The 12,359-nt window shown below is 45.6% G+C and overlaps 1 protein-coding gene across 5 annotated transcripts in view; it reads left to right on the forward strand.

Annotated features, from left to right (window-relative positions):
* The window catches only part of DCBLD2 (discoidin, CUB and LCCL domain containing 2), a 133,017-nt gene that overhangs the window by 74,345 nt on the left and 46,313 nt on the right, over window positions 1–12,359 (forward strand). For all 5 annotated transcript variants that reach the window (XM_068270677.1, XM_068270679.1, XM_068270680.1 and 2 more), the window contains 2 exons: window positions 5,823–5,874; window positions 7,543–7,615. In XM_068270677.1, the coding sequence (XP_068126778.1) occupies window positions 5,823–5,874; window positions 7,543–7,615 (125 nt within the window). The remainder of the gene's footprint in view (window positions 1–5,822; window positions 5,875–7,542; window positions 7,616–12,359) is intronic.

Genomic DNA, 12,359 nt, shown 5'->3' on the forward strand with positions numbered 1-12,359 from the left:
TTTTACTTACCTGGGGCTTCTACCGGCCCCCTGCAATCGCCCTGTGCCCGCACCGGTACTCAACGATCCTCTGTTCCCCCCGTCTTGGCTCCGTTTCGTTTTCAGCAACTAAGCCTGTCGCCCTGGCCGCAAGCGTCCTTGTTCGTACTACGAAAAAAGAAATAAATAAAACAGTTTTTTTTATGACTTAAGTATCCCTTTAAAGGACTCCGAGCACCTCTCATGGGCATGCCTTTAAGACTCCGACCAGTACTGCAAAGTAGCTTGTGCTCTCCTGTTTCATTAGCCGTTCTACACCAAATAGTTTTTGTTCGATTTCAATTTAAAAATCGCGGCTGCCATCTTGGCTATGTTATAACTTCTGGGTCACCCCTGTCTTCTCTGTTAGAGAAGTGCATCACGGAATGAAGAGGAAGTGACACGCATGGCCATTGCAAGAGGCTCCTCCAGAGGGGTCATAGCACGACTTTGGAAGTCGTCTGTCATGAGAGGTGCTCGGAGTACCTTTAAATAAAGGGGTAGATTATTAATACAAGATGTAGATAACGTTGTTCTTGGCACAAAAGGGTAAGAGGACTTTGTCCTATGTGGCTTACCGCAAAACACACCTGCAGCAAACATGAACTTAAAGAGGAACTCCAGTGAGAATAATGTATTAAAAAAGTGCTTCGTTTTTACAATAATTATGTATAAATGATTTAGTTAGTGTTTGCCCATTGTAAATTCTTTTAAATCGCTGATTTATATTCTGACATTTATCACATGGTGACATTTTTACTGCTGGTAAGTGATGTAGCTGCTGCTTGCTGTTTTCACAGTTGGAAACTGCTTTAAACAGCTATTTCCCACAATGTAACAGGGTTCACAGACCGGAAACTGCCAGGAGTACCACGGTCCTCAGTTTCTTGTGGGAGGGGTTTCACCACAATATCAGCCATACAGAGCCCCCTGATGATCTGTTTGTGAAAAGGAATAGATTTCTCATGTAAAAGGGGGTATCAGCTACTGATTGGGATAAAGTTCAATTCTTGGTCGGAGTTTCTCTTTAAAGGTGACGTGAATCAAAATGTATATGGAGGCTTCATTTCCGAGGATGTTTTATAGAAGGACGCCAAGGTGAGAAATATACTGTCTTGCTTGCAGGCGTCACATTTGCAATGCTCATTTATAAATGGTTGCTATTGGCTGTATATCTGAGCAAAGACAGTGTTATGTTACTGTTGTAATGAGGTTTTAAACATTACAAGGACAAAGTCATCTTGACCTGGTGACTGCTAACTACGCCCTAGTGATTTCTTTAAAACACTACAGCAAAATGAGGCCTGCCTAGGGACCCGTTTCCACTGCTGTGGAAATCAGGCCGAATCCGCAAGCGAATCGCATGGGGAAACTCTGCCATAGGGGATAATGCTGCCGCTGTCCGAATCGCTTGTCCTAGCGATTCGGCCGACATTGCAGCATTTTTCCGTGCGGGCAGCAGCGAATCCCACAGCCGTGCATGGCCCAGCTTCTGGGATCTGTCTGCGTACTCGCAGACCCGGAAGTGCCACAGCGCGCCTCGCAGCCGCACACAGCGGCTAGTGGAAACAGGCCCTTATCAGTGATGAGCTTCGAAGGGGAATCCAAACGTTTATTAATGCTTCTGAGCGGGCGGGTGAGGGAGGGTTAACTTACCCAGGCTGCCATCTTCTTTAATCCGCCTCCAGTTGCATCCCAAGTGGTGTCACATGCCTGCCACGCTTCCTCCTTCAACCCAGAAGGAGGAAGCGCAGTAGTCACGTGACGCGACGTGGGACGCAATTGGAGGCGGATTAATGAAGATGGCAGCCTGGGTAAGTTAACCCTCACATGCAAGCTAGAATTGTTTGCATCTCATTGATTAGAAGAGCAGTTCCCCCCCCCCCCCCCCTCCCAGAGACATCACACCAGTTTGCCGTCACTCCCTGTCAGAAGTAGACTAGTTCCTGGCGCAGACAAGCCTCCTGTGTGTAGAGTGTGGTTGCACATCAGGCCTGTTCATGCCCCGCCTCCCTGGGTTTGAGAAGTGTCACACGGCCTTTGCTGAACCCCTGTGATTGTCCTGTGTCCTCTGATTCATGGCAGCCTCTGCTGCTTCTTCAGTACTCTGGGCGGAGTTCATCACTGCGCCAGGAAACTCGGCTCTTGTTTATTTCCACTCACTGGATAAGTTTGTACAAAACCCATGAGATATCACGTCTATTCAAAGTTATCTACATGTTAAAGGGGACCTGAACTCAGAACTTGCTCTAAAAGATAAGCAACATCATAATAACCTTTAAAGAAAAACATTTCTTGCAGCTGATACGAATCCCTGCAATAAATATGCAGCGTGTCTACTTCCTGCTTTCATGGAATTAGATAAAGGGTTAAAGGAGAACTGTAGAGAGAGGTATATAGAAGCTGCCATATTGATTTCCTTTTAAGCAAGACCAGTTGCCTGGCTGTCCTGCTGACCCTCTGCCTCTAATATTTTTAGCCATAGCCCCTGAACAAGCATGCAGCAGCTCAGGTGTTTCTGTCATTTTTGTCAGATCTGACAAGATTAGCTGCATGCTTGTTTCTGGTGTGATTCTGCAGGCAGATAGCTCAACAGGGCTGCCAGGTAACTGGCATTGCTTAAAAGCAAATCAATATGGCAGCCTCCATATACCTCTCACTACAGTTCTCCTTTAATATCCTGTGTTTACAAATTAGCAGCTCTGTCGTGGCAGAGGAGATTCCTGTGCTGACACAGCTAAGAGATCAAATTACAGTTGTGATTAGTCACAGATGAGGCGGATTAGACAGGCTAAACTCTCTAAATACATACAAGGAAATTATCTGTTTTCCTTCTGTCTTGTGCAAGAGTTCAGGTCCACTTTAACCTGAAGTGAAAATAAAATAGTTACTTACCTATGGATAAGGATTTCCTTGAATCCCATACAGCCTTCCGGGTCCTCGCTCCATGCGCTCGGTCCGCCATTGCCCCTGCACCAAATACAAGGATGTGCTCTACCATCATAGCGCTGCTGCTTGCACAAGACAGTTGCTTGTATGCGCTGACTATAATATCACTGTATACTAGTGAATGAGGAGATTGAGGCCAAACTGAACCCTGACAGCTAAAGCGCACTTACTGGAGCTGAATGTGATCAGCTGACCTCAAACTGCAGCTGACTTGAAGTTGAACTTCTGTCAGGCGCATGATAATTTGCCATTAAGCTGAACTCAAAGGTCTGTGTAAACTCTGTCTTATGCTACATGCACACATTAAGGTGCAACTGTAGGAAAAACCTGCGCATTTATACAAAACTCAGACTGGTCAGTTTATTCACTGCAGCCAGTTTTTCAATCCTATGTTTTCAAATTACCTAATATCTATCTGGTCAAGGGGCTGAAAAACTCACTGTGATTAAATTGCATCAACGTGAAATCGATTATTTTAAAGCATCTGGTCACTTCTTAAGTAAATGAATTAAACAAAATCTATGGCCAGCAACAGGGCCAGACTGAGGCAGAGGCGAGAGAGGCTTCAGCCTCAGGGCGCAGTGCAGGAGGGGGCGCACAACTCACTCAGCTATCATTCCCCTAATGTGTTTGAAGCAGAGAGAAATAAGAAAAGGGGATACATGGCAGTGACAGCAATCCAGATAATTAGAGATTAAGGGGTGTGGGGGGGGGGGGGGGGGGTCCTGGGGCACCTTTTAGTCTAACACAAGGGTGTCGAACTCAAATACAAAGTGGGCCAAAATTGAGTCCTGTGCTGACCTCAATGTCTAGTGACCACCTCTCTCCCTTATAAAGTTCCCTGTTGCCTAATAGACCCACCCTCCATCCCCTATACAGTCCCCTACTGTTTAGTGGTCCTCCCTCCCTCATCTATACAATTCCCTGATGTTTAGTGGTCCTCCCTCTCCAGTACTGGTTTCTGGTGTCTAGTGGCCCCATCCTTCCCCTATGCAGTTCCTTGGTATTTAGTGCTGTCCCCCTCACCATATGGCTTCCCTGGTGATCCAGGGCTTACCCTCCAATATAGCTTCTCTGGTGGTCTAGAGTGGGCCAAATATAATGTAAAGTGGGGAAACCACCTGAGGGACAAATCTGAGGGCCAGACCGGCCGGAGTTTGACATGTATGGTCTAACAGCAATCAGTGTGTGGCAGCTGGGGTGGGAGGGATGGAGGGGCGCACTTTGGTGTCTCAGCCTTGGGTGCTGGAGGACCTTGTCCCGCCTCTGGCCAGCAATAGTTCCATGATCTCTGCATATTTGCATTATGATGTGTAGTGCCTGTTATCCAGATGACCTCTCTTCTTTACAGGGCTGTTATGTGCCTCAGGCCCATAACACACCCCTTGTATGTTTGTGAAGCTAAATAAACTGTGATGATATGCCCAGGCAGAAGCTTTTTTAAAAGCCATAGTTCAATTACACATTCATGTAACAGTAAATTTGCCTCAAGCAAAAATGCACATTTTTTTGTGCATGGCACGTTTATATTTTTCTGCGGTGAATATATTAAACGTACTTGCTGGCTGGGTCCTGTGGGTCCTTACTGCCAAGAGAGTAGAGGTTGCCACTTACTGGTCGATATGGCCAACAGATAGATCCCTCTGATATATATCTGATCAGAGAGGAATCTATTTGATTGAATCCCTCTACACACAGATTTTTTGATAATTTCAAGCTGAAATCTGTGTACCCCCGGGCCATGTAATGTGTAGGGGCAGCTTGCACTTGCCTGCCTGTCCACACTGCCGCTTCGGTCAGTCGCTCTTAAACACCCCCCCCCCCCTCCCCTCCCCAGAGCTGGCTGTCCTGTAACTGTACCACTTTTATTGCTTGAAAATTTTCAAGTACCTCTAGTGTGCCTGCGCATTAGACCCAATTGGGCTTGGCTGTTTCCTCCTAAGCCCAAACGGAGAGCAACTACTGCGCATGACAAGGAGATTATCCGGGGGTCCCAGGGTTGGATCCCCTCTACTGGGGAGGAAGGGGGGTTCCCCTTTAGCTTCCAGAGGCTTCCCCCTCACAACGCAAGTACCCTCCATGGGCATTTTTTTTTCTTATAGGCACTCTTTAAGAAAAGGGGGGCATTTAGGTGGGGAAAAACAGGAGGCATTGGTAAGGAAAAGGATTAAAATTGATTGCCAGCCTACAGTTATGCGAAATGTGTACAGTGATGGTGCATATACTTCAAATACAGGACGTGAGCAGTGATGTCACTTCCTGTATACGTGCTGTTACTGTGCACCGTTCACCTTCGCCACTGATCTGAGGTCTGAAGTATGTCGATGGGCGGCACAGCAAGGAGCAAGAGAGGGGGGTCCAAACTTTGTTTAAGCAGGACAGGACCAGGAAAAACAACAACTGGGCAATTAAGTGGCAGGCAAACCCAGTGTGTACCACCTGGCCAACAGCAAAGTGCCACCGGTGGTACGCGTACCACAGCTTGAAAAGCCCTGCTATAGAGGACTAAAGAGCACCATGACATGTACCTTACATGACCCACCGCCGATCGATTGCATCAACTGGTTTCATCCAAAAATCAGGTGATCAACAGTCTTTTGCGGCTTTGTAGCAAATTAGATAAAAAATTATAGTATCGGTCCGCTTTGGATGCCAAAAAATTGGTGTGCATGACTTTAAAAGCTATCTGGACATATAAAAAGTAAGTTACAGAATTTATAACTGTTGTGTGGACAATTTTATCCTACTTTGTGCCAAGCTTTACCGGCACGGACTGTTCTGTTTATCACAGACTGATTTTGTGATTTATTTATCTTTTTTTAAATGTCTTATTTACGATTGTTTTCTTGTTCCAGATCTCATCACATGTTTGGATAAAGCAAGTCGGTTCTCTCAATTTGAATACAGGTAAATCAATTTAATGTTGTGATGATTTATTCACAGTAAAGCTACATAGGCAGTCATTTTAGTGCTCTTGTAATGGACTCCTGATAACAGGTGATGGTTTTGCCAGGGCTGTGGAGTCGGTACAAAAATCCTCCGACTCCTCAGGTTAGGATTCCACCGACTCCTCAGGCTAGGATTCCACCGACTCCTCAGGTTAGGATTCCTCCGACTCCTCAGGTTAGGATTCCACCGACTCCTCAGGTTAGGATTCCACCGACTCCCGACTCCTCAGGTTAGGATTCCACCGACTCCCGACTCCTATAATTAGCATATTACAATTTTGTTGATTGAAAGTGTGTAACATGAAATGCATCTCTTAACTGCCAACACTTAGGAATTTTAAAATACAACTGAAGTGAGAGGGATATGGAGGCTGCCATATTTATTCCCTTTTAAACAATACCAGTTACCTGGCTAGCCAACTGATCTTCTGCCTCTAGTACTGTTAGTCATAGACTAAAACTAGTCCTTGGTAAGAGTACTTGTAGAAGACATGAACAAAGAACATCTATCAGGCCCTAGGCAATGTAACTGTGGGTACATGTAAGAGTGATGTGCAGGTACTCTGCAGGGGAATGAGGCGATTCTTCCTCTATTACACATTCTTCATGCACAATCTGAACATGGATCAGGCCCTAGGCAATGTGACTGTGGGTACACGTAAGAGTGATGTGCAGGTACTCTGCAGAAGAATAAGGGGATTCTTCCTCTATTACACATTCTTCATGCACAATCTGAACCAGGTTTATGGGTGATAGACAACACCTCTGTGTTCAATGTGCACAACATTCTCGGTGGATTCCCTGCAGCTCTGTAGGGAGAGCATATGTAGAGTATAGTACTACTGTGTAACAAAGTAAATCTGAGACAGACGAAATTAAAGTATGGTATGTATAAATTATAATTACTGCATTTGGGGCCTGGAGGAGTTATTGGTTGCATTTAAGGAACAGGAGGGGTTAATTGCTGCTTACTTTATACAGTGTGCAGTCATCAACCCATCCTGGTCCCTAAGTGCAGCTGTTAACTTTGCTGGGTAGACTTATACTTGAGTCAATAAAATCCAGCTTAAGAGGGTCAAATATTGGAGTCGACTTATACATGGAGTCGACTTATATTCAAGGAGATACAGTAAATACCCGCAGGAGCTCTCTTGTTTTGTTTTTACAGGTTCTCTTTAAGCTACAATGCCTCAACTTGGACCAAATATTCTTGACGTAGACCCAAATTTAAAATAGGGTTTTTGGGGATGCCCTAAAATAGGCAGAACTGAAAACTGCTCTTCCAGGGCATTTTTCCCCATACAGTTACCACTGAGGCTTAACTGGGATTATTATTTTCTTTATGGACTTTGTCACAGTCCTGAACAGCTCCACCACTTGTACAGAGGGTGTATAGGAAGGAACAGCATTGTCTGCTTCCTCCAACCCAAAAACAGGTCTTACAGGTCTCAGGCCCACACAGTGTAGAACGATTTTGTCAGTTGCGAGACTCACACAGAGCAGCATATCTGTTACGTTAATCTTGATACTAAATGTGTTACTTAAATGATACTTAATCTTTTAGTATCATTTTTGTTTTTTTTATGATGTTGAAATGTTTCAATTTTATTTATTTTTTTAATTGTAGGAAGTATTGCCCTGCTGGCTGTCGGACACCGTTTGGGGAGATCTCGGGAACGATTCCTGTTGGCTATAGAGATGTAAGTATTATTTTATCATAATTTTCTCTGTTAGGCTCGGTTCACACTATCCAGAACAATGGAGCAGTGAAAGTGGAGCTATGCAGGTTCCATCGCACAACCATGCGCCTCGTTCACATGCCCTCCTTCCTGCATCCAGTTCCACTCACATCGCCCTCCATTTGGCGCCGTGTATTTGGGTCCTTTGCCCACGAGGAGCACCAGTAGATAGGTCCGAGCCCCAGCAGAGGCATTGGGCTCCCATTGGATTGCAAAAGACCAATAGGAATCCTCCCTGAGCAGAAGGGAAGGATGGTCATAGGTCCACCACTTAGTGAACCAATGGGAATGCTCCTGGGGAGTGTTCAGTTTCGCTAAATGGAACATATATATATAAATATATATATGTAAACATCACAAATATATATATGTAAACATCACAAATAGAATTCAGAGGTTTTTGAGCAGAACAGATTGTCCAAATGGTGGTGCTATCGTGGAAGAAAAGTTAGCTACAGTCTACATATGTACTCGGCTAACATGCTTCAGTCCTTTCTCACTAAAAAGCCCCTATGTGGACTGCTCACATACAAATCATTCTAGCCCCCAGCCTGTACCTTAAGCTGGCCATACACTAGGCCGATTCCCCGCCGATCGACAGCAGATTCGATCACTGAGATCAAATCTGCTGTCAAATCGTTAACGTTGACGCTAAATTTCGATCTATTTCGGCCCGAAATAGATCAATCTCGTCGATCGCTTCGTGCGGGAAATTACCGTCGATCACCCGCGGGTAGGGAGCGCGTCGCTAGCGGCGTTCGAGTGCCCGACGACCGACGCAATACAGCTTCAATACATTACCTAATCCGGCCGGCGCGTATCCACCCGGTCACCGCTGCTCCGTCTCCGCGCTGGGCTCCGGATCGAGCAGGCTTCACTTCTTCCTGTCCCGGCAGGAAGTTTAAACAGTAGAGGGTGCTCTACTGTTTAAACTTCCCCCAGACTGGAAGAAGTGAAACCTGCTGGATCCGGAGACCAGACCAGAGCGGAGAAGAAGACAGCGGAGACCTGGGGAGTCGCGCCGGCGGAGCAGGTAATGTGTGCAGGGGGGGGGGGGGGGAGCGGCGGCAGCACCACCACCACAGATTGTGAATGGTTTCAGGCTGAAATCGATTCACAATCTGTTTGCAGTAAGATGGCCATACGATCCCTCTCTGATCAGCTTCGATCAGAGAAGGATCTATCTGTTGGTCGAATCTGATGGCAAATCGACCAGTGTATGGCTACCTTTAGAACTCTATAAACAAGGAGAGGGGGATGAGGCAGGAGAGAGAGAAACTGTGTGTAATTCCTTATCTAATGCTGGGAATATACACAAGGAGATTTTTCAGCAGATTTACTGTCCGATCGATTTTCTGATCGTTTTTCATTCACATCTATCAGAAAAACGATCGAACATTCAGATCGGACCTGTCCGAAATTACCTATCAAACCATCTATGTGCCAAAAATCTCATGGTGTACAGTATTCCCAGCATTAGTAGCTAAGTACTGCTGCAGACTAGAGCTTGTATTTTCCATGCAGGAAGAGTTTTGAATCAGGATTATTATGTAAAATGTATGCAAATACAAGCTCTAGATTACTGCCTAATTTAAAAGAAAAAATTATGCTTTCATCTAGTAAGCCTTCTTCATACTCTGTCTGTTGACTGACAATGTAAGAACATACAGTCCGAAAGAGGCTGAGAGCTTTTTTTTTTGCAAATATGAGTGTCATCCAGATCCATTAATTGCATGGCATTTTGCAAGGATTGTGGGGTATTTATGGCAAATAGATAACATCCTTGGTTTAGTTAATGCCTACATAGACTGAGGCTGACATGGAGATTTTGTTACTGACCCTATCCTGTTCACTGTACTCTGCTGGAGCCTGGAAACAGTTAACTGTGTATTACTGAGCACAGGGGGCACAGTGATTTCCGGGAAGGCGGGCACTCAGGGAGACCATTGCCCCAGTGTAACATCGCCATTACCGATTGGTTTTGTGTGAATAAGTTCTCAGTTCGTCTAATTTGATTCAAGGGTGGATCATTCTCATCTTAAAGAGACTCTGTAACATTAAAAAGATCCCCTGGGGGGTACTCACCTCGGGTGGGGGAAGCCTCCGGATCCTAATGAGGCTTCCCACGCCGTCCTCTGTCCCACGGGGGTCTCGCCGCAGCCCTCCGAACAGCCGGCGACTGTGCCGACTATCAGTTTAATATTTACCTTTGCTGGCTCCAGCGGGGGCGCTGTGGCGACTTTCGGCACGGAAATAGACGGAAATACCCGATCTCCGTCGGGTCCGCTCTACTGCGCAGGCGCCGGAAACTTGCGCCTGCGCAGTAGAGCAGACCCGACGGTGATCGGGTATTTCCGCCTACTTCGGAGCCGACAGCCGTCAGAGCGCCTGCGCACAAGCCAGGAAGGTAAATATTACGTCACCGCTGCACGGAGGGCTGCAGCGAGACCCCTGACGGATGGAGGACGCCGTGGGAAGCCTCATTAGGATCCGGAGGCTTCCCCCACCCGAGGTGAGTACCCCCCAGGGGACATTTTGACGTTACAGATTCTCTTTAAAAGTAACCGGAGGTGAGAGACCTATGGAGGCTGCCATATTTATTTCCTTTTAAACAATGCCACCTGCCTGGTAGTCCTGCTGAACTTTCTGGTCAGAAGAGTATAAATCACACACCTGAAACATGCAGCTAATCTTGCCAGATTTGTCAGGCATCTGATGTGCATGCTTGTTCAGCGTCTATGGCTTGAACTAATAGAGGATCTGCAGGACAGGCAGGCAATATGCATTATTTAAAGGGTCTCTGAGCAGTGCAGAAACTATGGAAAGATGCACATCATTTTGAAGCTCTCTTTCTCCTCTTTCCAATGATATATAAACCGCCACCCTACGCCTTTTAGTTTTCGCTATTTTTGCAGTTCGATTGTGAAAATAGCGAAAATTAAAAGGCATAGGGCGGCGCTTTATATATCATTGGAAAGAGGAGAAATAGAGCTTCAAAATGATATGCATCTTTCCTTAGTTTCTGCACTTTTTGGAGTCCAGCATTGTATTACACAGGACGACACTTTCCCCAGTGTCGGCAGCTCAATTCAGCACAATGCAATGAAATACAAGGAGCCCAGGGGGATATAATTACAAACATCATGCTGGTAGGTGTGAGGATATAATTAATTAGTTGTGGGTATGCTTAAAGGCATTCCTACTGGCACTGCTCGGAGTCCCTTTAAAAGGAAACAAACATGTCGGCCTCCGTATCCCTCTCATCTCGGGTTTCCTTTCAATGGTGCAAGAGGGCAACTTGTACCTGTAAGAATCCTCACGATGATTTTTGCACCCTGGAGAATCCTATGGATTTCCAGACATACTTAAAGGGGCACTATGATGAAAACTGGAAAATGTAAAATACATCTGTAGACATGCATATACTTTACTTTACACATTTTGTATGTATTGTGTAGCAGTCACTTAAGGTCAGAGCTGGTTCTCTCATGAAGCAAGGTGAAACATTTGCATCAGGCTCAAAAATGACAGGGGCAGCATATTTGTACTGTGTGTTTACACTTACAGCATAGGCGTCGAACTCCAGGCCTGGAGGGCCAGATCCATGCCAGTGTTTAGGATGGACTGAGAAAGTGAGGAATGTGTTCTACCTGATGGACCACACCTTTCCTGATTCAGACCCATCAATTCATTTGAGCTGTGTCAATAATGTGTGAGGACCTCGGCCCTCGAAGGACCAGTTTGACATCCCAGACTTACAGCATGCAGTCAGAGTAAGAGGAGAAGCGAGAGGAGAGCGAGGTGAAGAAGTCCATATTGGAGAAAAGCAGCTTGTTGTGCTGTGTGAGGAGTCTAACAGTGAGTGAGGAGGGGGAGGCAGAAGAGCAGCGGTGAGGGTGAGCAGTTTTTTTTGTCATAGACTCAGACAGCCATCTAGCCAGTGTGTTATTGTGTTGAGCTGCAGCATGTCATGTCTCTTGCATATTAGTTGTTGCATATGCTTCCTTGCTGACTGAGAACATTAAATGAAGCAGAGTAAATTGTCGGGCGCTTTGTGATCATTCCAAATTGGGAGGGGGTGGTATCTTCACAAGTTTGCCTTAGGCAGCAAAAAGTTTAGAACCGGCCCTGCTTACACTAGGTATTATAGTCTGACACCTCTGAACCTCTTTCCAGCAGGTTTTGGACTAGTCCATCTCCTCATGGGGGATTCTAAAGGTTTTCTTTTAACTGTTTTAAAAGCACTCCATGGAAAGAACTTAAACCGGGCGAGCAATCAGATCTGACATTGATTGGAAATAGAAGAAAGCTAGAGTACACACATATGATTTTTCTCAGATTTCTGATTGGATATTGATCAAAAATGAACTGAAAGGACATACACACAAAGTGATAGCCAGTATTTTGATCCATATTTTCCAACATGTGTGAGTTTCTTCTGATTGTAATTAAATTGTGCTGCTGCTGTGGGAACATCCTCATAGGGTTACATTAGCAACGCGCTTTTTGAATCACCAGCTAGAAGTGCTTGCAGCGTGAACCCCGCCCTTAGAGTTGAAAAGTTCATGGATGATTCTTTTTTCCCTGGGAAATGTATAATATGGCTCTTCAGACCTCTTTATTTTACTCTGGAAAGCATTGGCTCCGCCCACATGCTCAGCTGTGAGGAGACTTTCCCTCCTAAATTCTTAAAGGAAACAGTCAG

This window comes from Hyperolius riggenbachi, chromosome 2 (assembly GCF_040937935.1).
Source record: "Hyperolius riggenbachi isolate aHypRig1 chromosome 2, aHypRig1.pri, whole genome shotgun sequence".
Taxonomy (NCBI): Eukaryota; Metazoa; Chordata; class Amphibia; order Anura; family Hyperoliidae; genus Hyperolius; species Hyperolius riggenbachi.